Genomic DNA, 26909 nt, shown 5'->3' with positions numbered 1-26909 from the left:
AATTGGTTCGAGTAGACAGGCGTCTCAAGAATTCATCCTTAGATTACGATGGTCGTCTCCCAGTGTTAAGAGGAGCCCCTTAAATAATGGTGTTACTCCAATGAGTTCCGTTTCAAAACTGTTTTTATTTCATAAACTTATCTTACAAGAAAGATACATGAACATCTTAAATCTATTTAAAACTACTTATCAATGGACTGCACGCTGACATGCTATGTGACCCTTTCTTAAGTGCTTAAGTGTACCACACAAATATTTGTTTAGACTGCAGGAGATTGTTTTCAAACCAATCGCTTATTCCCATGGGTCCGATCTCTTGACATTCTATATTTGGAATTCGTATCGTGTTCAATGCTTGAACACCCAGAAATTTTGCCCAGGAGCCATCCGGTAACGCGAAGCATTATCCTTTCATGAACTTTCCTGGACAACCTTCGATCGTTATTAGGCTGTACTAAAGGCAGACGATTTGCAGACGCTGGGGTACAATATTGTTGCAGTGATTAATTCGAGGCCATTAGTCCCTCTCTCTGAAAATCCTGCTAATCTGGATGTCCTGACTTCTAATCATTTTCTGCACGGAGGGCCTCCTTCTAGTTTCAGTGAGCCAGACCTGACAAAACTCAACATAAATCGGCTAGATGCTTGGCAACGCGTCGTCTTTCTTCAGCAGTGTTTCTGGTCCAGATGGAAGAAAGAGTATTTAACCCTGTTGCAGCAACGATCCAAATGGCGCATCCCTGTTCAAGGCATAGCAGTAAATGACATCGTGCTGGTAAAGGACGATAACTTGCCTTCAATGAAGTGGCCCTTGGAGAGGGTAACGGAAATGGTCGTCGGAGATGACGGAGTGTGTCGGGTGGCGCTGCTGCGGACGGCGTCCGGAGCTACAAGGCGGGCAGTCAACAAATTCTGCCTGTTACCACTTCATGATGCTGTGGAAAGCCCATCTTCCAATGGGGGAGTATGTCGGGTCAAGCACCCGCCGGAAAGAAGTTTGGCCGGCAATAATTTATTGAATTATAAGACTTACACCCCCCTAATTCAACCGACTTTAGTCCAACCAAATAACTACACATCCGAAACATTAATTTAACGTATTTTAATAAGTATTCATTTTTATGTTTATGTGAACATGCGTATGCATAGATGATGCTACAAAGACTGGTGCCCATAAAGGCAATGGTACCTAGCTCTCACACAAATAAAAACGAAAGCGCCTTTTTACCTACAATCGTTTTATGACTTTGTTTTTGTGCCTTTCTTTCCTTTATATGGGTGCCTTTGGCACCCTCAAAATTTACATGGTAACAAAGAGGTTTCTCTAGAGGTGCCGACCTCACACAACGATTCGCTTTTGAATAGGTAAAATAACAAGAACATGGGAGTATACAATTTCTTTGCATTAAAATAATTTTGTACGTTCAATCTTAATACGTAACCTGTTCCTATAAACCACTTTCGTCAGAACCGCCAACATACTGACAACATTTATTTGCTATTTAATTCGTTTCTTTTCTTTTGTTTGAGTGTTAATAATTCAAAGTCTTTATTACTAACTACGCATCATGATTTCCCAACGTCAAATTAACCACGTCAGAAATTCTTTAGGCTGGCTAGTGGACTTTCATTTCAGATTCTGATGGAACTCTGACAGAACTCTGTCTTTGTCTAACCTCCTGAAAAAGCCTTACCCGCCCCCGATTTACATTCTAGAGAAAAGTTCTAATGCTCTCGTAAACTTAATACTGAATCTAATCGGACCAGAAAATTTCCATTTAATTCCATTGACACAGGGAAATATTCACGAAACAAAAGTTCAGGCCAATACGGATATAAACTCGAATTATATATACGGATATAAACTCGAAGTATTTAGACGACAACAATAAAAACTTCTACAATTAAAAAGCAGTAAAGGCTATCAAGTAGTACTTAAAGGTATTGAAACGGAAGTAACATCAGCTGAAGTTACAGGCGCACTGAAGGAGAAAGGTTTTAATGTAAAAAATGTTATTAACATGTTGAATAGAGAAAGAAAGCCTAAACCTTTTTTCAAGGTTTCACCCGAAACCAAATCCAAGCCTCTGAAAAAAATGAAGTGCATCCAATTTTTACTCTCCAGTTCCTACTACACCACAGAATAACCGTAGAAGAGCCGCATAAAAGAAATGGGCCGGTGCAGTGTAATAATTGTCAGGAATACGGCCACACAAGGTCTTACTGCACGCTTCGTCCAGTATGCGTTGTTTGTGAAGACCTTCATGACTCCCACAAATGCCCAAAAAATAAAGGGGATCCCAGCAGCGAAAAGTGTAAAAACTATGGAGGTAACCATACGGCTAACTACAGGGGCTGTCCCGTCTACAAGGAACTAAAAAGTCTTACACACCAAAGAGTGACCACTGCTCGCTCACATATAACACCTATGAAATCTACGCGTGATGTCTTCCCCCCTTCAAGCGTGAAATCTTCTGTTAATAATGAGTTCACCGACAAACCCGAAAGCTTTGCAACTGCTCTAAAAATGGGTCTAAAAAGTACCGCTCCCACCAAGCCACGATCATCAGTTTCCCCTCATCAATCAGGAGAACCGTCTACGAACAAAATTTAAACAATGATATGTAATCTCTAACAAAGTATGATGGATTTCATGCCATTCATGCAGACAACTATGCAAGATCTTATGCGAAACCAGAACATTTTGATTGAGCTGCTTGTTGCTCAAAACCAGACTAGGTAATCAATGACTCCACTCCGTATATTACTGCGGAACGCCAACAGCGTCTCACAGCGGAAACTCGAGTTAACTCAATTCCTTAACAATAACCATATCGATGTAATGCTACTCGCAGAAACTCATCTTACAAATATATACAATTTTCAAATTCTTCTATAACACGAATCACCTAGACGGGAAAGCACACGGAGGCCCAGGGATTCTGATTAGAAATCGCATTAAGCACTGCTTCCACAATAGTTTCGCCACTAACTACATGCAAGCTACATCTATAAATGTACAGATGGATCACCGTTCCTTAAAGCTTGCCACCGTATACTGCCCTCCTCGGTTTACAATATCCGAATCCCAATTCATGGACTATTTCAACTCTCTGAGCGGACAATTAGCAGGAGACTTTAATTCAAAGCATACGCACTGGGGATCTCGACTTGTGACTCCAAAGGGAAGGCAGTTGTACAATTCAATAATAAAAGCAAGCAACAAGCTAGACTATGTGTCACCTGGGACATCTACATATTGGCCAACAGATCCCAGAAAATTTCCAGACTTGATAGATTTCGCAGGCACAAAAAACATTCCACGCAACCTGATAAGCGTCAACTCCTTATCAGATATATCGTCTTATCACTCGCCTGTATATCTCCAACATCCTAAATCCAGTTGCGGTAGATAAACCATTCAGACTAACTACGAATAAAACCAACTGGCTTAAGTACAAAAAATATGTAAGTTGGCATATTAAGTTGCATCCACGTTTGAATGACGAAGCTGATATCAACTTATCCACAAACACTCTTGAATCCGTATTGGTCATAGCAGCTCGCATGTCAACTCCACCAAGGCAAAAAAAAATCGTGCATCATAGATTCACGTACGTTGAAATAGAACAGCTTGTTCTAGGAAAGCGACGCTCACGGCGAGACTGGCAATCCAACAGACAATCTGCAAAACAAAGGTTTAAAGATGGAGGCTTTCAGCTGCATTACGTCACGAAGAAGAAAGGTCCCAAAAACATTACATAGAGCAGTTATCCCCCATGAGCTCCAAGTTCCCACTTTGGTGAGCACACTCATCACTCAGCGTACCATTATAATCTGCAATGCCAATTGGAACATCCACAGGCAACTGGGCGCGCAGCGACGGAGAAAGATCCGAGAGATTTGCAGAAAATCTTCAAAATCTATTTCAGCCCAATACAGCATCAGACGGGATTTCACTGCCAGCAACATCAGATATCGACACATCTACGTAGGAACCAATTGTATTTAGACCACATGAGTTACTCAAAATCATAAATGAACAACTCAATCCAAAAAAATCTCCAGGATGCGACCTAATATCACCAAAAATGATCATCGAACTTCCTCTTCAATGCTCAATCCATCAAGAGATGGAAAAAGTCGATCATCATAATGATACTAAAACCTGGCAAAGACCGCACAATTGCTTCATCATATAGACCAATTAGTTTACTAACGTGTTTATTAAAACTCTTCGAAAAATGCTTCTGGCACATATTACCCCATATCTCAGAAAACACATGATCTCATGACACAGCGAACCAAAGCCGCTCGAGATGCCCCAAGCAAGCAACGGCGAAACTTGCTAAACACCTGGTGGCAGTGGAGAAATGGATATCCGACTGGCGAATCAAAGTTAACGAACAAAAATGCAAACGCGTAACGTTGGCGTACACCACGATAGACGTCTTATTTGGCGCAGCCCCATGGAAGCCAAAAGAACACATTTAAAGCTCAAAGCCAGCAGCCTCCACTGGCTTATCAATAGCCGCTCGCTTAGGCTGGACTATAAGGTACTTCTATACAAACCGTTTTGATACCAATCTGGATGTACGGCCCTCAGTTGTGGGGAGACGCCAGTAATAGCAGTGTGGATATATCGCAAAGAACTCAATCAAAAATTCTCAGAACCATCACCGGGGCACAGTGGTACGTTCGGAATGTAAACATTCACAGGGACCTTCATATATCACTCGTCAGAGAAGAGATCACATCAAAGTACTATAACAAGCTATAAGTACATCCAAATCATCTCGCGAGAGCCCTCACTCGAGTTTCCAGCAGTTCTCGTCTTCGCCGCAACGACCTTCCAATCCAGCGCTAATTATTAGGACCATGTAGTCTCTATTCAGGTAAAATTAAACTGTTAGATAATGTATTATTTTAAGATTTATAAAGATTTCTTAAAGTGTAGATCCAATAAATAAAACCAAGCTTAAAAAAACAAAAATTTTCTGAGTGCCAACACAAATACACTGCAATCTACAACTAGCCGACAAAAAAGACAAAGAATTCTGCATTCTGCACACGCCCGTGGTAAGTTCTTGACACTGTCAGTGAGCGAGAAGAAAAATTTCCGGGTTCGTGAGATAGGGTTTTGGGCATAGCTATATACTCAATAAGGGTAATCAAACTCAGAAGGGCCTTCTTTTATGGGGGCTTGAAAACCAAGGCTGAAAAAAAGTATATTTTTTCGATTTTTTTTTATTTCTGAATGAATATAATTATACAATTTTTTACACGATAAATGGCTATATTTGGAAAGTATCTAAGAATTTTTTTGTTAAGAAATAATATTTATTTATGCCGACACGGCCAGTCGGTCGGAATCGCTTAAAAAAAATTGTAATCTTGCGTTGCGTAAAATCTGGCCTCACAGTGTTATCTTAAATAAAAAAATTGAATTAATTTTTTTTAAATATTAGTTTCTTGTGCGTATGAACGGAGTCATATTGCAAAATATGCGATTTTTAATCAAATTAATGCGATAAAAATCAGCCCATTATTTCCTGCAAAAATGATAAAAAGAATTTTTTTTATTTAAATGCGGTCGTTCATCCGCAAGTATTTATTGTATAAAAGATGTGTGAACAACTTTATTTAGATCCGAGAATTACTTTTTGAGTTACGTTACGCAACCAATTAAAAAAGCTTTTAGACGTATTAGCTGAAAGACAGCAAGGGCCTGCAAGTCGTACTTAAGTCGGGCATAGAGTCCGACGTAACGCCTGCAGGAGATAGCAAAGGACAAGAGAAGGGATATAAACTAGATATAATAAGGGATATAAAGGGATATAAACCAATATCCTTAACAAGGATTTAGGCGATATTCTTTCATGATCTCATCGACCTGGAACCAACCATAAAAAATGATGGACAGATTCAGGTTGTACGAGCAGAATACTTTTCGTTTCTGAGCGAAGAATAGCAATCGACTTCAGTATCAACACAAAAACCCACGATCGTACCTCCATTTGTAATACCACCAGTAGAAATTCCAATGTTTAACGGAGACTACCGACATTGGCTACGATTCTACGAAATTTTTACGGAATGCATCCACAATCAAGACTACAACGATGCAGTAATATTCAGTCATTTGGAGAATCATGTAACAGGTGAAGCAAAAAACCTAATCTCAACGTCAATTAGCGGACATACCAGTTACCAGGATACCTGGCAACGACTACAGAATCGATACCAAAATGAACGGCTGTTGATTAAATCCACGATCTAAGAGCTTTTCGGACACCTCAGATCAAATGGATCAGCGGATCAGCTGCGCAGCTTACCGTTCTCCGAACGGTCACCACTCTCAACGCACTCAATGTGTCAACAGACAACTGGAAGCCAATCTTGATACTTATCAATGCTTATCATTTGATCAATGATTGGTCCAATCATTGATTGGATCCACACACGCTGTCATCTTGTTCCATTTCTGATCGTTCATTTATATGGAGGCTATAGGGTACAGTTGGCCGATCCCTATGAAATTTGGCAGATCTGATTCAATTGTCCCAAAATGAAATCCGTTGAAAGTCCCATCATTCTAGCTTAAAAAACACCAAAGTTATGCCAATTCCGATCGTTCAGTTATATGGCAGCTATAGGATATAGTCGACCGATCCCGGCCGTTCCGACTTATATATTACCTGCAAGGAAAAGAAGGACGTGTGAAAAGTTTTAACTCGATAGCTTTAAAACTGAGAGACTAGTTTGCGTAGAAACCCACAGACAGACGGACATGCTTATATCGACTCAGGAGGTGATCCTGGATATCAAGAATATATATACTTTATAGGGTCGGAGATGTCTCCTTCACTGCGTTGCACACTTTTGACCAAAATTATAATACCCTCTGCAAGGGTTTAAAAAGGGCTGTGGTGACCCTATCATCATTAACCACTGATTTCGAACATCAAATTAACGTCGTTGTACTATCGAAAATAATGCCCAATCAACCATCCCACCCTATTCAAGCGCCAAGAAATATCTCACCTCAGTTATGCTTAGCCGATCCTGAATTTACGCAGCCCCAAAATATTGTTGTTGGGCGCCGAAATCGTCTCCCATCTTATGAGGCCATAAGGCATATTTGGCAGAAGGACGGGCACTACTCAAAAATACCGCGCTTGGAGGGATTGTGATTAGGCCAGTGTGACCTGAACCAGCTCCTGATATCAAGGCAAAACAAGTCGTCTATAATACGGCGGCTTGGACACCGGAAGCCAACGAGCCACGAGAGGGTGAAATCGTATCGGAACAAATTGCATGCATCGGCAAGGAGCAAATAGTAAAATATGGAAGATAACATAGTTCCCAGCTCATGGCGGATCAACAAGGAGAGCCGCAGACGGACCTTGAACCACCATCCCACAAGCACAAAGGAATTCAAGGAGTTTAAATTACCTCCAATTCTAAAGTATGTAGGGAGGAGACACATCACCCGACATGAGTAACAGGCAAATGCAAAAGGGAGCAAGACCATGTCCTGTATGCGCACATGGGCTACATGGGATGCCAAAGGAGAATGTTTACGAAGGCGCGCAACAAGGCGAAGACTACAGGCCGGATAAAAATATCGTTGGTATCTTATAAATGTTGAAGATCTCACCCACATGATTCAAATTTTTTTTTGTATTAACATTACATTTTTAGTAATTAGTTTTAAGATCCACAAAATTTTTTTATACCCTTGCAGAGGGTATTATAATTTTGGTCAAAAGTGTGCAACGCAGTGAAGGAGACATCTCCGACCCTATAAATTATATATATTCTTGATCAGGATCACCTCCTGAGTCGATATGAGCATGTCCGTCTGTCTGTATGTCTGTCTGTCTGTCGGTTTCTACGCAAACTAGTCTCCCAGCTTTGGAGCTATCGAGTTGAAACTTTGCACACATCCTTTTTTTCCTTACAGGTAGTAAGTCGGAACGGCCGGGATCGGTGGACTATATCCTATAGCTGCCATATAACTGATTTATCGGAAATGCCATAACTTTGGTGTTTTTTAAGTTAGAGGGTTGGGACTTTCCACACATGTTATATTTGACCAATTTTATGTACAAAATTTTATAAGGATTGGCCGACTATATCCTATAGCTGTCATAGAGCGATCGGAATTGGCATAACTTTGGTGTTTTTTAAGTTAGAAAGATGGGACTTGGTACAGATTACTCTTTGGGCAAAATAATTCGATATGCCAAATTTCATAAGGATCGTCCGACTATGTACGATTTGCTATATATCTAATAATATAAAATGCGTGGCGCCGCCTAGCGGACTGCGATTCAACTGCAAGGGTATATCAACTTGGGCTCCGCCCGAAGTTAGCTTTCCTTTCTTGTTTTTTAATGAAAGGGTTCACTAAGGCGGCCCAACAATGTTGGCACCTAGTGCCAAGACCTACTTTCCTATATTCATACTTCGTAACCTGATCTAATCAATGGTCATCAGCTTGTCGCAATACACCATAATCAGACCCACTAACCTATTGGCGCACCTAGTAATAATTAGCAAAAAGCATGAACAATATCCAACCTAATAACCCAGCACTAGTAGGCGCCAGAAGCGGAAATCAGCATTATCAGCGGGAAGAATGACCGACTGACCGAAACAAGGAATGCCAGCTAGCTAAGCCAAAATGCATGATCAAGCATCCTGAGTCAGCAGACTCAGAGGTGGGTGATAGTGGCATTAACATCAGGGGAACACGTTCATAACATTGACCTTCCTTAGATTTAATTATGTATAATTTAGCATCTTATATAAGAATTGTTCTTCTGAAATAAAGATAGTTGCAAAATCAGAGTGAATCGTCTCGCTATTCAGTGTTAGACTACGGCACTTAAAATTAAACTACTTTGAGAGATCCTTTGTAAAACGGACCACAAATAGAACTTTCGCCATCTAACCTTCTTCGTGTGACTCCTGTGTAAACGGAAATAGAGCTCCGCTATCTAATCTACTTCGAGTGTTGCTCCCGTGAAACGGACCACAAGTAAAACCCGCGTTCCCCAACCTACTTCGAGTATTGCTCCCGTAAAACGGACCACAAGTAGAACCCCCGTTACCCACCCTACTTCAAGTGTTGCTCTCGTTAAACGGACCACAAGTAGGACCGGCGATAAGGAATCAGCCGAAGCCCCGTTCCATCAGCAGGGCTTTAAGTATCTCACATCAACTCCAGCCTGATCAACCCGATCAGTCCCTTGCAGAATCCAGGTACATTTAGTCAGAACTTTTATGCGTTCTTTGACTACGACTCCGGGAGCTGTTATGCCCGCGAGTTCAAACTCGACGTAGTGGCCGCACAACGCTCTACGGACGAACAGTCCACTAATTTTGCTTTACCGTTTATACCCTTGCAGAGGGTATTATAATGTTGGTCGAAAGTGTGCAACGCAGTAAAGAAGACATTTCCGACACTATAAAGTATATATATTCCTGATCACAATCACCTCTTGAGTCGATATAAGCATGTCCGTATGTCCGTTTCTCTGTCTGTCGGCCTGTTGCTCTGCAAACTAGTCTCGCAATTTTAAAGCTATCGAGTTGAAACTTTGGATCGGCCGACTATATCAAATAGCTGTCATATAACTGAACGATCGGAATGGCATAACTTTGTTGTTTTTTAAGCTAGAATGATGGGACTTTCTTTTAATGTCTTCAAAGGAACGCCAAGATCGGCCGACTATATTCTATTGCTGTCATATAACTAAATAACTACCTTTAACTGAACTGGTTGAAGCTTTCTAGGAAGCTGCGCTTGGCCAAAAGGACTGTTTTTTTTTTAATTTAGCTTTGGCTTTTTTATAATTAATAAGGAAGAAAGTGCACATAATTGTTTTGTACGATGAATGAGGCGCTTTTTTTTGTATATTAACTTCTGAAGGGTATTTTTCCACCATGCGACTTTGGCTTTGTGTGGAATCCTTATTGTCTGAGGGATGGTAGAGTTGGTAGCCATTCTTATGCATTTGGTCACGTGGACTACTTGGTGGTTTAAGTAACCACCAAGTAGTTCCAATTAACGACACTAGTTACTAGTTTTCTTTCAAAAATATTTTGTTTGCGTCATATTGAGGTAATGTGTTCTTATGGTAATGTGGTTATTTCTGTGAAGGTAATCTATGATAGCCCAGTTACACCGGTGGGCAGTGTGGGCCGATATCCGTTCCGCGCTGGTAAAGTATTATGCGTAGAGGGGTAAGTTTCTGCACCGTTGTTGAGAATAATTAAAATTTTTCCATTTAACATGTGAATTAAAGTCCCCAAACATTATCCGTGGGGCTTGCACTTGGTTGATAATATCCTTGATTTTGCTACTTAAAAACGCTTGGAACGTATGTGTTCATGATGGTAGTTCCGCTACCAAGGTTTAATAGTAAGGCGAAACAGAGAATGTTAGAACCCATAACAGAGTGTGTATGCAGAATGAGTTTTTTCATGAGCACTCCAGCGTCTTGCTCAGCCAATGTGTTTTGTGACAGGTTGTTAAAATATATAGTATATACCTATATAGAATATACCTAAACAATATCTGCATATTATTGATATTTTGGGCTAAATGGGTTTTTTGCAAATATATAACATATAACGGATAAGCTAAACTGCTAGAATATCGATTGAGATTATGTTAATCTATGATCCAGAATCCAGGAGTGTGCGGCATAGCTGAGGGAGTCCGGCTGGTCCATGTAGTGCCACTTGAGCGGTTGGTAACTGAACAGCGGATTTATTTGTAAGAAGGGCTGAAGCTGAATGTACCACTCGTGATGAGATCAAATTGACGGAATTTTACTGCATCGCTGTAGTCTTGATTGTGGATGCATTCCGTAAAACTTCGTAAGATCGTAACCAATGTCGGTAATCTCCGTGAATCTTTGGAATTTCGGACGGCGGAAACACGAACGTCGAGGCGGAAGACGGCCTGTATGTGGCTCCCTGTCCTTCTTGGTTTTCCTTGCTTAGAAAAGTAAAATCTTCCGCTTGTTCGACCTAAAATCGATCGTTAGTATGTCCATCTATAGTAGTTTTAGGATCCAAATTAATAAGGTCTTGATGGGCGTCCACAATCTCTTTCCATAATTCTTTCACATGTTGCCTGTTATAAAAAGATACTCCCTTTCCTTCAATGCGATTACATAAGGAGTTCACGACATCGTCGAGCCGTCTTTTTTGTCTTCGTTTCAGTGAGGTAATCTTTGGGTCCTCTGTAGGAACTTGTCCACTAGTCTTAGGCGGTGCCTTGAGCTAAAGTTTTTACTTTAACACTTTTACGTAACATAACACTGAGTAACGAAACTGGTTTCTCTGTACTCGCAACTGACTTAATTTTGGACCAGGTGATCTTTTCTAAGATCAGATAATCAGGGCCGTCGAGAGCCGAACCCGGCTCCGCTACGTGGGTTTTCCCGGGCCCCTCTTCATATTGCCCCATTTGAACTAGCTGAGACACAAACTTCAAAATCAATTTTTGCATTTTTTCTCATTTAATCAATCAATTTAATCAGTTTTTTTACCCCAATCTCTCATTGATGTTATATTTTTAATCGAAAATTAATTTATTTTTCCGTCGCCGGGCCCCCGGAACCATCCGGGCCCCGGGGCAATTGCCCCGGCTGATCCCCCTCTTGATGGCCCTGCAGATAATTACATGTTGTGGCTAAACTATGGTTAGCTGGTAAGGTCAATGTTAAAGAACGTGCTATGTATTAGTTCTGGGTCTGCTGACTCAGATCGCATGGTATTGGGCTTCTGCTGAGCTCGCTGTCAGTCAGTCGGTCATTATAACCGCTGATATTGCTGATTTTGGCTTCTGGCCCGATTCCGGTCATATCTGGCGCCGTCTATTAGAGGTGGGTTATTAGGTCCTGGTACTAGGTGCCAACAGGCACGGTGTAAGGAACGTGTAAGCAGTAAGCAATCATCTGTGTCTCCTAATTGGTGAAGCTGGTCAGCGATTATTTCGAAGTACAGAACTTCGGAATGAAGGCAGCGCCACCTAGAGCAGCAGGAGGCCACTTATTGCAACCGTGACAAGTTGTGGTACCTGCCACACTTCGGGGTCGAGAGCCCAAGCAAGCCTGGAAAGATCCGTCTAGTTTTCGATGCAGCAGCCAAAGTGAACGGCGTATCCCTGAATTCAGCACTGCCGAAAGCCCCCAGAACAACAAGTCACTCCCGGCTGTCCTTTTCCAGTTTAGGAAGAAGCCGCGGAAGTCTGAGCCGACATCAAGGAGATGTTCCTCCAGGTATTGATGCAGCCACAAGATAGATACACTCAGTTTCACTTGAATATCACACAAAATTTTGCATAATTAGTTGTTCATCTCTCTGCAATTGCTTGACCTAAGCTTTACTACGATTCACTTGTGAACTATTTGAGATACACAAACTAAACAACTGTAGAACAACAGGTCTACATACACACTTTTTTACGTTGACACGCAGAAGTTAGTATTGGGCCCTAACGATTCACACAAGTAAATCTAAGGTGGCGAAGAGATGCGAATTTCAAATTATAATTTTCGAGAAATAAACTTTCAACAAGGTGAAGTGAGTAAACTGCGGATTTCGTAGAAAAACGGTTCGATTCGATTACTTTTTCGACTTTTTGACAGAGTTCTCTAGAATAGGTATAGGTTCGACAACAATTCATACGTATTTAAGTGTCCGGGAATACCGCTTTTGACTAGTAAAAGTTGGAAATATGTAAGTAGAGAAAAAATTGCTAGAATTTGAAATTTTTCGTAAATATACCAAAATTTTTTTATTTTTGTGGTCAATGCGCAGATGGAAGAAGCGATCGGATTTTTTCGACGTATTCTGCACATGTGTACATAGCTCTTAAGCCCTATTAGCGTTTAAAAGTCGAAAAAAAATTTGTTATGACCCGCCCTACTGTTTAAGCATGTTGAAGCGCAATAGGACCGATTCTTTTCGCCGTTACGTAACCATGGATGAAACCTGGATACGCCACTATACTCCAGAATCCAGTCGTCAGTCTTCTGAGTGATATATTGACCTTTCTGTAGCTAATATAGCAGAAAAAACTGGAAGAAGAAGAAAAGTCGTATACAATTTTATTAATAACAAACAAAACTATGGAAAAAATATGAAAGGTCGCAAAAGTAGAGTTCTTAGCGACACAGATAAGCGTGCGATTCTGCGGAAAGCCTAAAATTCTCTTGACTCTTGACCGAGCAAAACTACTGTTTGGCGAGTTATTTCGAAAGCTAAACTTCTTAAACGTTTGAAACTTAAAAACTTGAAAGGAAAACTAACTTCGGGCGGAGCCGAAGTTGATATACCCATGCAGTGGTTGTTCCATTTCCGATCGTTCAGTAATATGGCGTCTATAGAATATAGTCGGCCGATCCCTATGAAATTTTATACATAAGATATTTTGGCCAAATATAACATGTGTGGAAAGTGCCAACCCACTAACTTAAAAACACCTAAATTATGGCATTTCCGATCAATCAGTTATATGACAGCTTTAGGATATAGTTGACCGATCCCGGCCGTTCCGACTTATATACTGCCTGCAAACAAAAAAAGGATGTGTACAAAGTTTCAACTCGATAGCTTCAAAACTGAGAGACTAGTTTGCCAAGAAACACACAGACGGAAATTCTTATATGGACTCGGGAGATGATCCTGATCAAGAATATATATACTTTATAGGGTCGCAGAGGTCTCCTTCACTGCATTGCACACTTTTGGCCAAAATTATAATATCCTCTGCAAGGGTATAAAAAACCACCGCTTAACCCCAAACGAAAGGAAGCACGGTTGACCTTTTGCCACGTCAATATGTCAGGGTGCAACAAGACTTTTCTGATGAAAAAAAATTTAATTTTGAATTTTTGTGGAATTTGTTAATTTATTAATTGATAATTTAATTTAATTTAGTCCGTCTGTTAAGGACCACCGTTTGGGTCCTTAGATTCGTCCGACGATGCCGCGATCAGTATAGCAACAGTGAGAAGCAAGAACTCACGGCAAACGAATGTGCCAAGGCGCAGCGTATATTGATCCGGCAGGCGCAAAGTGAAGCGTTCTCCGTAGAAGAGAGAGAGACGAGACTAGAAAGATCTCGAAAGAAGGCAGTCAACTGCGAGGACTGTCCCCGTATTTCGACGACAATGGAGTCATGCATGTAAGGGGAAGGATCGACACCGCTGCTTGTGTGCTCAAGCACACGCTGACGATGATGGTAGTACACCACGAGAAGATGGGGGATCAGACCCACGATGCGACCATAGGTTAAATACGGAAGAAGTTCTGGATAACGACCTTGCAGAGGCTGCTACGGAAGGTGGTGCCTGGCTGCCAAATTTGCAAGCTGCAATGGTTGGAGACCATTTATCCATTTGGAGATGAGCCATGATTTATGTACAGATTCCTGTATCATCGCTATGAGGAACTTCATGAGCCGGCGAGGACCGGTGATCAAGATGAGAAGCGATAATGGAATAAACTTTGTTGGAGCCAATCGAGAAGCCAGAAGATTCAACGAGGTTTTTGAGCCAGAGAAGATCCAGGGCGAGCTGTCGTCCAAAGGAATCGAATGGATATTTAACTGTCCAGCGAACCCAGCTGAGTGCTGGGTTCTGTTATTTAAGCCACTGCTGAGGAAGTTTTCATAATATAAAAGGTCTGTTAAATATATCCGAGAGCCAATTTGTGGAAGCGTCCCCTGCTTTCGTGGCGCCGGCCGATTTGTAGGGCTTGAAACTGTGAAACTGAGTATGGGCTTTTCTGGTCTATATCTAGTACGAAGTTCGTGGGAGGGATACTTGCATTAGACGGAGCATCCGCTTCTGAGGTGCATTCTGGAAAGTGATCCTGGAAAGTGAGATTCCTCACTTGTACTGGTCCAAGTGCCATCTTTCTTTTTTTAGAAAACCTAGAGCTGTGGTTGAGCTGCACAATCCCAACGTCGTACAGACCTATAAGCGTACTTTCTTGCTTATCTAAGCTCTTTGAAAAATGCATATTGACTCGTATAAAAACCTACCTAAGAATCCATAAAGAAATCCTGTCACATTTGGGTTTCCTGAAAAGCACGGAACAATTGAGCAGGTCAACAATAACATCAGAAATTCAGAACGCGTTTAAAAAACGAGAGTACTGCACTGCCATACTTTTAGACGTCTCTCAAGAATTTGTTAGAGACTGGCTAGAACGTCTAATGTACCAGATTAAGACAACAAGGCTCCCCTACAACACCCAAAAGCTTTTAGAGTCTTACCTTTAACAACTGATGATTTCACTATAGGAATATAGGAACATTATATGTCGTCTACATAGCAGAAATCCCGACAAGTACACAACTAATAACATCTACCTTTGCTAATTATACAGCTATTCTTAACCGCTCAAAATGTCCGATGCAAGCAACTGCGCTGCTAGCTTTACATCTGGTCGTTGAACAAAAATGGCTATCAGAATGGCGAATTAAATTGAACGAACAAAAATGCAAGCACGATACATTTAGGCATCCACGTTCATCCTGAACAGGCAAATCTGCCTTCCACTTACTTTAAACAACGCTCCACCTCCGCAAGCAGACGAAGTGTCATATCTAAGAATACACCTCGACAGAAGACTCACATGGCGCCGGCACATTAAAGCCAAAAGAACACACCTCAAGCTAAAAGCCAGCAGCCTCCATTGGCTTATCAACGTTCGGTCTCCCTTTAGCCATGAATATAAAGTCCTATATGGATGTACGGCTCCCAACTATGAGAGAATGGCAGCAATACCAATATTGACATAGTCCAGCGAGCTCAGTCGAACATCTTGAGAACAATCAACTTGAGAACAATCATCGACACTTAAACATTCTACTAGTCAAAGATGTGATCGCAGAAGAGAAGGAAAAGCGACCCAGCGACCGACTTAAGGGACGCGAAACCAGAATGCAGTCTTAGTTTGCTGTTAGTTAAATTGTAATGTTAAGATTCGTTAAATTATTGTTAGTCTCATAATTAAGAGAAGATTTAATAAAAAAATGTTAAATTTGAAGAAAAAAAGCAGAAGCATGCTTGATCGGAGACTGTGAGGATCTTTCCTAAGAATTCTGAATGTTATTGTATTACCAAGACCCTCACTAAATCAGTATACCCTCAGGGGTGCCCTATACATATTGCTCAGTGCAATATTCTTTTGCTTTTCTCTTTTTCGATTTCTTTGAAGACAAGGCATATAAAGTGGTTATCAAAAATCTGGGTGCCGTAATACCAAAGGTCCATCGCTAGTGAGACGAACTGAAAAGGATGGAAAGCCCGGTCGCAGCTTTGGGAAGAACAATCTATAGAAGCCCCCAGGCCTTATGTATGGGTTGTGGGCCTCAAAAAACCCAAAAATAACTAAACATACCTAAAATAATAAAATCGGCAGGCAGAAGGTTCTAGTTGAGAGGATATCCAACAGTCGTGGAATAAGGCCGTGCTTCCGCTGTTTCGGTTTTGAAACAGGTCGCTGAACAACAGGCTACCTCCAACCGGGACTCAAACAACGCTCTATGGTTTTAAGCCATTCCAAGCGACTTCGTCAAGCAGGTGCGAAAAGGTTGAGTCTATATTTAAAAGCTTCAAGCAAGCAACCGAAGATTTCTTTACCAATAACCAATAAAATACCAATAACGGCTGTGGAATATCGACATCCAAGGACGAGCTACAGCCTTATACTCACTATTCACTATAACTTCTAACCAATTCGTGTAAGACATCTTTAAATGGCTCGAACTGTCCTGCCCACTCTGCTGGATGCAATTAATATCTCTGCAGTCGATCTCCCAAGAACTCCTGGAGGGGATCCTCTCTCACCCGATGATCCTTAAGTGATCTTTAAGATGATCAGTATCAAACACTGTTTCAGACAGGAGATTATTCAAACTCATTCAGCAAACGTCAACAGAATCGATCGCAAACTTTTAAACAGGGTCCAAAAGCTTCTCAAGGTCTTCCCAAAGAATTTTCTGGATGTGGTCCATGAACAGGATACCTCCAACCGGGACTCAAACCACGCTCTATGGTTTTAAGCCATTCCAAATAGTTTCGTCAATAATTTCGGAAAAGGGGGAAGACTTTTTCCGTCCCCATTACAGCTCATCTTACCAGTGCGTCCTGCCACACTGAAAGAGACTGTGGACGTTGTAGCCAAGTTAAAAAACACGAAAGCCCCTACATATTTCTGATAGCATCACTAACAGAGCCCTTAAATCCTTTCCCACACTCCCCATTTTGTTTTGCTCTCCTACTCAATGTGGCACTTAACTCGCGAAGGGTTGAAAGAGAGCACATATAGAAATGCTATAGAAAAATGGAAAATACAATCAATTGATGGTAATGTACTGGAACGTCTACCATGCTACATATAATTTCGAGCGGTTTCTCGTAAAGGTGAAGAATTGAGCTTTAAATATATCTATTAGCCCGGATAAGCGCGCGGTGGTTGCCCACACACTCAAGAGGGACTTCTACGCTGGATAGGAGGTGGCTTTCTATCTATGTATCTTATACACAAATATAATAAAATAATGTTAATAAAATAATAATCATTAATAGGCTGTAATAAATTGTATAACCTTTAATAGTCTGTTCTGAAAATTTTGAAATTAAGACTATATCTTATAGATATAAAAGTTGGCACTTTTTATTCCCTTGCAGAGGGTATTATAATTTTGGTCAAAAGTGTGCAACGCAGTGAAGGAGACATCTCCGATCCTATAAAGTATATGTATTCTTGATCAGGATCACCTCCTGAGTCGATATGAGCATGTCCGTCTGTCTATCTGTTTCTACCCAAACTAGTCTCTCAGTTTTAAAGCGATCGAGTTGAAACTTTGCACACATCCTGCTTTTCTTTGCATGTAGTATATAAGTCGGAACGGCCGGGATCGGTTGACTATATCCTATTGCTGCCATATAACTGATTGATCGGAAATGCCATAACTTTAGTGGTTTTTTAAGTTTGAGCTTGAAACTATCCACGTATGTTCAATTCGGTCAAAATATCTTATCTACAAAATTTCATAAGGATCGGCCGACTATATCCTATAGCTGTCATAGAACGATCGGAATTGGCATAATTTGGTGTTTTTTAACTTAGAAAGATGGTATTTGGTACAGATTCCATGTTGGGCAAAGTAATCCGATTTGCCAAATTTCATAATTATAATTTAGTAAATGTCATAACATTTCCGACTATATCCTATAGTTGCCATATAACTGAACGATCGGAAATGGCACAACCTTGCTACTTTTAAAGATGGTTGAGGCTGTATCCAACATTTTTATTCGAAAATGGATTTTAATCGATAATTATCGAATCAATGTAATTTTTATAAGGATCAACCAACTATATACGATATATATAATAATAAAAACTGCTACCTAACTGCAAGGGTATATAAACTTCGGCTCCACCCGAAGCTAGCTTTCCTTTCTTGTTTTAAATTTATTTTATAAGAAATCAGCTTGATAGTAAAATTCTCATAAGGATCAGGAACCTATTTCCGATATATATCCGCTCTGATCCGCTATATATTATAATGCAAGCTGTCTGTATAATACTAAACTAAGGTACATCAATTTTGGTTCCGCCCGAAATTAGTGTCCTTTTATGGTAAATATATATTAGACATTTATTTTTTACAATTTTATTTTTATTTTGTATAGGTAACGATCTTTGTAACGATGAAAATAAGTGCAATAATAATAAGACATCGAATCAGATAATACCAATGTGCGGAGATGGCTTTGTACTTCAAAATGATAGTTGTACGGATATTGATGAATGCTTGAAAAACTCAACAAACAACTGCAACGGCATGCACCAAGAATGCAAAAACTCTTTGGGTAATTATTCATGCCAATGCCTGACGGGATTTAGTTTAGATTTTGCTTTAAATGAATGCGTTGGTAAGTGAACCTTGTATCAATTTATGTATTTTGTAAGTTATCTATTTTCTTTTAGATATAAATGAGTGTTCCATCAACAACCATAATTGCCTGCCAACTCAAAGATGTGATAACACAATTGGGTCATATATATGCACGGTAGCTAAAAATTAGTTTACTTAAACTTATTAAATTCAGATCTCGCTGTAACAAAATAACAATATTTTTATACAATATATTTAAGAAAGTGTAACGATAAATGTGGGCAAAAAACCGTAAAAAGAGCTTAAAAACAACAAAGTTATGCCAATCCCGATCATTCAGTTATGTGACAGCTATATGATATAGTTGGCCGATTCTTATGAAATTTGTAGATAAGATATGTTGACCAAAAATAACGTTTGTTGAAATTAAAAAAACTCCAAAGGTATGGTATTTCCGATCAATCAGTTATGTGGCAGCCGTTTCAACTTATTTACTGCATGCAAATAAAATAAGAATGCGTGCAAAATTTGAATTCGAACTTTAAAACTGAGAATCTAGTTTGCGTATATACAGACAGATAGACGGATATGCTTATACCGACTCAGGAGAGGATCCTGAACGAGAATATTTATACTTTATAGGATCGGAGAGGTCTCCTTCACTGCGTTTTGCTGGTTTGTTTGGCTATGCTTGAATATTATCGAAAGCTATATAAGTCTTCCAAATGTATTTCAATCCCTGTCACCGTTTTTGCAAGGGCATCATCTCCTCGAAAAATGGTATTGTCGTGCATCGCAACATCCACCGATGTTGCCACTCACCGAAATTATTATTGCAACTTTTCTTTTCGAATTTCATATTTGATATTCCCTCTAAGTCCGTCCCACTTACCACGATTTCTAATTTAGGTAACAATGTTTTTCTGTAAAGTTAGATATTTAGAACGAAAATGTTTTATTCTGAAAACTTTACTCGTAGGTACGGAAAATATTTTTTTTCTTTCGAGGTGCCCACTGCATACGAAGCCAACTTAATTCCGCCTAATTGACCGAGGGCAAAGTGGGCGATTTGGTCTCGCTAGCAACATTTAATTCAAGTTTTCAAATTTGAAAAAGCGTTAATGTTTTTTCACAGGTCGATTAAACATGCTTTGATTAGACTTATCGAAGCTTTTAAAAAGCTCTACGATCAGCTGAACATCAGCTGCGCAGTGAAGGAGACATCTCTGACCCTATATAGTATATTCTTGATCAGGATCACCTACTGAGTCGATATGAGCATGTCCGTCTGTGTGTCTGTTTCAACGCAAACTAGCCTCTTAGTTTTAAAGCTATCGAGTTGAAACTTTTCACAAATCCTGCTTTTGTTTGCTACTGCCTGTATAACTTATAAACCTTATAAGTTGAAATGGCCGGGATCAGATATATCCTATAGCTGCCATATAACTGATTGTTCGGAAATGCCACAACTTTGGTGTTTTTTAAGTTAGAGGATTGGGACTTTCCACACATATTATATTTGGCCAAAATATCTTATCTACAAAAATTCATAAGGCTAATAGTTGTAAGGCGAGTATATCCTATAGCTGTCATAGAAGTATCGGAATGAGCATAACTTTGGTGTTTTTTAGGTTAGAAAGATGGGACGTGGTTCAGATTCCATTTAGGGCAAAGTATTTGCCAAATTGCCGATTAGCCATATTTCATAACGGCCGACTTTATCCTATAGCTGTCATATAAGTGAACGAACTGGAACTGACTTAATTTTGTTGTTTTTGAAGCTCGAATGAAGTTTTGAAGCTTTCTACGAGTAAGCTTTCTTTCTACGATTTCACTTTGGGCAACTCAATACGATCTGCAAAATTTCATAAGGATCGGCCGACTATATCCTATAGTTATATATCCTATATAACTTTCCTTTCTTATTTATTAGAAGTACACTCAGAAGTCATTCCAAACAAGAAGTTTGTAAAAAACCTATATCTCAACTTCAAAAATCGTTGGACGTCCACAAAAAGATTTTGCGGATTGTTGCAAGTCAACAAATTGTCAGACCTAAATGAAGATGTCCCATCGGATGCATTGTTGGTAGCTGCAAGCTGCAGCTTGTATAGAGCTGGAAAACACAGTGCTTCACAGTTGGTTTCAATGTTAAACGAAAACGAAGAGTTTAACGGTAATATAATGAAAACAATGACTACACTGCAGCGTCTACCGTCAAAATTTTCTGATGAAAAATCAGAATCTCTATTTGTAGATGTTGGACATAAAGTACACATGGAATTTGTCAAAGAGAGCCGCCAAAAGGCAAAACGCTGATATATGTCCATACTACGATAAACTGCGTTGTGTGAAAAAAGATGATATCCCAGTGTCATCACGATCACTGATCATTTCGCTGAAGTAGCACTACAAAGCTTAGTAGACCATACGATTTACCAATCGTATGGATTATTGAAGCACATTCAGATATTTATTCAATCAATATTGAAAAAAATATTAACATCCAATTAACCGCTACATACAAATGGAGCCATGTTGGTGGCAGCTAGGTATTTATTTTCAAATTCGGAGGCATTCCGGTCTTACGCATTCGAAACTGCCGAATTGTTTATGAAATCATATTCCTGGTTTTATGTGCCATCGTCTGTTCACAGAATTTTAATTCATGGACCATAATAAGCTATTTTGGCTTCCAATTGGTATGATGTCCGAGTAAGCCAGGAACATGGACTTCCGAAACGTATGGTAGAGCAATACAATAAAAAATTGTGTTGCGATAAATGTCTTATTTGAATTCTATGATTTTTACTAATCAGTGAAAAATATCGACTGAAGACATATATTTTAGTTTAGAACTTAAAAATTAAGTGCGGCTAGCGAGACCAATTCGCCCACTGTGGAGGGGTGCCTGTCGCATGACGTATGGTGAAGATAGATGCGAGTTAATAAATGGAAAGAAAGATTAGGAAACTGACGGGGAAGTATTAAAATAAGTTAAGTAATAAGTTAAGAAATTAAGAAAAGATGTATTATAGTTTGAACATAAAACCCTAAGGTAACCCTAGAGGATTTAAATTTCAAATCCTTTTTCTAGGAACATTAAAACGTAAGAGTATTAGTAAAGGCTGGTTACCTACATCATCATTATAAAGGCTGTATAGTTAAGTAAAGTTTTTTAATGACAGTAAAGTGTTATGATACGAAGGAAGGTGAAAATTGCATCCCAGTTAAGTCCTCTGAGAGAAAATATTAAGAAATTATTTTGCGCAGATTCTATGCGGCCTTGGTGAGCCCTATATTGAGAACACCAGCCATGAGAACCCTTCTCTATTCTCAGACGGACCAAAGATATAAATAAGTAAGGTTAGGTTGAGGCGGCGATGAAAAGTCATGGGAAACTACCAGCATCCACTTGAGCCGATACGGTGCTACCGCTCAGACATTGTCAAGGGATCTGACAATGTATCCCCTCTTTTGGCACTGATGTGCCTTAAGTGCTGCCTGGCAGTCCGAGAAGATTCATATTATATCATGATTGCCTGAAAATGTTTGGAATTTAAGAGCTTAAGTCGCGGGGCATTTTATTACTCTCTAAAAGAGATAAAGATTAGAAAAACAATGACCGCATCTTCCTTGTCACTTATCGCTTTCTCGACTATACCCTTGCAGAGGGTATCATAATTTTGATCAAAAGTGTGCGACGCAGTAAAGGAGACATCTGATGTCACATCTGCATGTCGCAGGTCGCAGTGAGCATTTCCACCTTAGCGTTAAGTCCTACTCTGGCTTCAATGTCCCTTGTAGGAGGTTCTCTCGAAGGTATATTTATTGTTTTTTTTACGAGTTCCCAATTCTCATTCCTGGGATTGCGTATTGCGTATTTTTAATCTGAGAAAGAATGTTTATCAAGGACCCAACAGCAATTGATTTAATTTTAATCAATGCTTCCCCACTGATGATGATGGGGACCAAACTAAGAATCCAATCTCCATTGAAATATGATTCGTTGATGAGGGATACATCAGCTCCGCTCTCAGCAAGGTGCAGTAGGGAAGCAACGGATGCATCTTTACTGTGGTGCAGATTTACCTATAGGAATATCCGGGACATACTTGAGATTCTCACCACAGTCACATCTGCCTCAGGAGCGGATGTATCAGCAAACTTATTTTATTCATTTATACATGCGATATTCTTTCTGGGCTGCCTTTTTAGGTCGGTTCTTCCATGTTTATCTCTTGGACCTCAGTCTCCATCTCGATGACTCCAGCCCTGTTCTTCGCATCCGACTTGTAGATCCGGACAATAATGTGTTTGAACCCGTACTTGATCCGGTTTCAGGCACATTCCGGCGTAGCCTTACTGCCTCACTTCCTTCACCTTGGTGCTTGTAGCGGCATCCGGATCTCGCATCTAGGCACATGGTACCTTGGTAGCATCCTGCGTCTTCGCATTCTGGTGGTGGCCGTCAACTTTTGAGCGTTCGTCTCCACGAAGCGAACGTGCAGTTGTTCTCGACCTTTCGCTAAAGCTCCTTGCGTATCACATCATCCTTGGAGCCTTTGTCAAAAGCCCCTATAATTTCCTCGTTTTGGAGGTGGGTCCCTTAATAAACTCCCCAACAACGGTGTTGTCCTTCTTTGAGGAGCTTCACCATCCCTTCATCTCCTTGGCCTCTGTCTGCCTTGGAGGTCGAGGAATCGTTGATCTCATTTTCGGCATTTCTTCGGGAGTTCCGTTTTCCACCCAGGTTATTTTAATTAGGAATATAGCCCTTTTTTGCATTCGGGGAAACTGCATATGCACCTTGGATTCGGGTGATTTAAGGAAGAGAGTGTTCTTCCCCCCCTTGGCAGAAACATGATCTTACCGGGATTTGTTAACAGCCGCCCTCATGCGTAAAGTATAGTCGCACTATCAGTGGTGTAAACAAGCGAATGCTCGCGTGTTGGTCCCCTATTGTACACGTTGGCTGACAGCTAAATATATAAGCTTTTAGTTATATATATCTCATTAAACTCATTTGAGTATCTTAATGCAACCAAGAAAACCTTTAACTTTATTAACCATTGTGAAAATATGGTCGGCGCATAATTGGTTCGTTATTAAAATTCAAAAATCGTTTGTTTTTTTACTTTTTTTAATTACTTAAGGTTAACTTAATAAATTAAAAAAAAAATTTAAATTTAAAAAATGCATAACTTTACTACTTTTATTTTGTTAAAAATATTTTTAAATATGTTTTTTACTTTCTTTAAGATCAAATTTCTAAATCGTAAGAAAAAAAAGTGCACTGAAAAGAAATTAGCTCTAACGATTCTATTCATATTGCATGTGAAAATACCGTTTGAGTTAATGAAACTTTTTCTTATCGTTTATATCTGGAAAAAGTCGCTTACTCACGATATAGTCCGATAATTAGAGCTACCGATGGTGCTGGCTGTGAAGCTGTTTATTGAGATTATTTTATATCTTCACGCAAGACCGAAAGAAAAAAGATGGCTGTAAAAATTTAAATAATGCAACTACGAAATAACGAAAATACGTGCACTCGGTTCCACTTTATAAATTCGATTATATTTTTACCAACAGAACTTAAGCCTAGCTTATCTATTGCGGCGAAGCGGGGCGAATTCACGGGAGAGCGCAAGTGAGCTTTCTTGCGCTCCCGCTCCGCCCTAACTTATACTAGATCCTCCGCCCTAACTTATACTAACTTATACTATACCATACAATTCACAACTTGATCTTTTACATTAATTCTACACCGGCCCCGATGAAGGCCTCCATCAGGCTTCAACCACTGGCAACCTCACCAGCTTGTGGACTGCTCTCCTGAAGACCGCTCCTGCACTAGTCCTGACGTCGGCGACCCTGACCCTGGCGGTAATCCACTGTTGGGGCGGCTGGTTGTCCACGGCGACCAGGACCAGATCGCCCTTCCTGGCGTCCTCTTGCTCCCGCTGCCACTTCGACCGCGCCTGCAGGCGTGGAGTTTTAAGTGTATCGCAGCAGTTTTAAGTGAGAGGAAAATCCTTCTATCACTTCCAACAAATATGAGGTAGAGACCATTGCAGTCAGTCCGACTGCATTCTTCTTAGCTTCCATCTGCAAGATCTCTGGTGACGGATCAAACCGGGGGCTCGTTGGCCACTTATCTTCCGGCTCCGTTAAAAACGATGGACCTCTGAACCAGATTGATTCTATCGTTTCCTTTACGTCTCCACCTCTTGACACAATATCTGCCGGGTTCTGTTTAGTTGGTACATGCCGCCACGTGCTATCCTCTGACCACTCTTGAATCTCAGCAACTCTATTTGATACGAACGTAGTCAACGACGATGGATGGGAACAAACTTCCGAATCTGACCAATATACACTTCGTTCGATCGGTGCTTTGATAAGAGGTTTTATTTTGCGACAGAGGTTCGCGAGAAGGTGAGCGGCACATAAATCAAGACGGGGGAGCGTCTTTGTCTTGAGCGGCGCTACTTTCGACTTTGCAGTCAACAATGAGACTTTACTACCTTCTGTAGATTTGCAACGGATATAGACGCAGGCTCCATAGGCTCTCATCGATGCGTCAGAGAAGGCATGAATTTCAATTGGTGACATTGGCTCACACATCACAAATCTCGGTATTGAGATATCTTCTAACTGTGACAAGGCAAGCTGAATTTTGTTCCACGCGGTTTTCAAGTGCAGTGGAATCGACTCATCTCAATCTAGCTTATTAAGCCAAAGTTCCTCCAATAGGATCTTTCCTTTAATAAGGATCGGGCTTAATAAGCCAAGTGGGTCGAAAAGCTTTGACGTCACCGAAAGAATATTCCGCTTAGTCGCCCTTTGACCCATGACTGACATATCAATTTCGAATTTAAACACGTCATCTTTAGGAACCCAAACGATTCCTAATGTTTTTGTCAGCTCTGAGTCCGAAAGTGTTATTGGCTTAACCGTGCCCTCGGATGCAGTAACTTTAGGCGATTTTGAAAACCACTTGCTCAATTCAAACCCAGCGTTTTAAAGAACCTGAGTTACTTCAGACTTAATTGTCTTTAGCTCCTCCACGCAACCAGCACCCGTTAACATGTCGTCGACGTAAAAGTCAGACCCAATAACTTTAGCAGCTCGAGGGAATGTATTTTTCGCGGATTCACTCAACCTCTTCATACACCTTATGGCCAGGAATGGGGCTGGTGCAGTGCCATAAGTAACGGTGTTGTGCTTGCACAATTTCAAGGACTCAGACGGGTCTTTTTTCCACACTAGCAACTGTTATCGCCTCTTTTTGATGTCGGTTATCAGAGCGAATTTGATTAGCCGAGTTGAGAAGAGTTGAGTACAGCTCTTCCTGAATCGTTGGACACACCATCAACAACTCATTTAAACACTTCTGTGTGGATGTCTTGCAGGACGCATCAAAAATGACTCGTAGTTTGGTCGTTGTACTTTGAGGCCGTAAGACACACTAGTGGGGTATAACGCAGTATGGAGAAGCAAGAACGTCATTGCTTCCAAATACATTTTCTTTAAGTTCGGATCTCGAGATAATCTTCTCTCGAGCGACAGAAATCGGCGTTTGGCTATCTCGAATGAGTTGCCCAAAACTCTTGGATCCGACTTAAATGGAAGTTTAACTTCAAATCGACCTGAAGGCAGTATTCTTGTAGTCTTCCGATAATGTTCCTCACATAGCTCTTGTTCTGGCGACAACATCTTTTTAGAAGATGGAACTTCTTCCAACGACCAGAATTTTTTCAAGTTTTTGTCTATTGACTCTAATATTTCTTCTTGGCATTTCAGACTAGAGACCGGCTGTTGAGGGTTGAGGAATTTACCAGATATTTTCCCGATACTGTCCACCCAAGAAGAGTTTTTTGAAGGATGGTATGGTTCGGAACTTGCTTTATTTGGCCAACGGACAACAGTTCGAAAAATGACTCATCTGCAATTAGCA

At 40.4% G+C, this 26909-nt stretch overlaps 1 protein-coding gene across 6 annotated transcripts in view; it reads left to right on the top strand.

Annotated features, from left to right (window-relative positions):
- The window catches only part of LOC6506053 (fibulin-2), a 483847-nt gene that overhangs the window by 119795 nt on the left and 337143 nt on the right, over nt 1-26909 (top strand). For 5 of the 6 annotated variants that reach the window (XR_004311308.2, XM_001966603.4, XM_032455788.2 and 2 more), the window contains 2 exons: nt 18741-18983; nt 19039-19121. Coding sequence is in view for 5 of the 6 variants with exons in the window: in XM_001966603.4 (XP_001966639.2) it covers nt 18741-18983; nt 19039-19121 (326 nt within the window). In the remaining variant the exon portion in view is untranslated. The remainder of the gene's footprint in view (nt 1-18740; nt 18984-19038; nt 19122-26909) is intronic. The other variant, XM_032455789.2, reaches the window with a different exon arrangement.

Source organism: Drosophila ananassae, assembly GCF_017639315.1.
Source record: "Drosophila ananassae strain 14024-0371.13 chromosome 4 unlocalized genomic scaffold, ASM1763931v2 tig00000061, whole genome shotgun sequence".
NCBI lineage: Eukaryota > Metazoa > Arthropoda > Insecta > Diptera > Drosophilidae > Drosophila > Drosophila ananassae.
The sequence above is the reverse complement of the archived record's forward strand: the minus strand, read 5'-3'. Positions and strand labels throughout refer to the sequence as shown.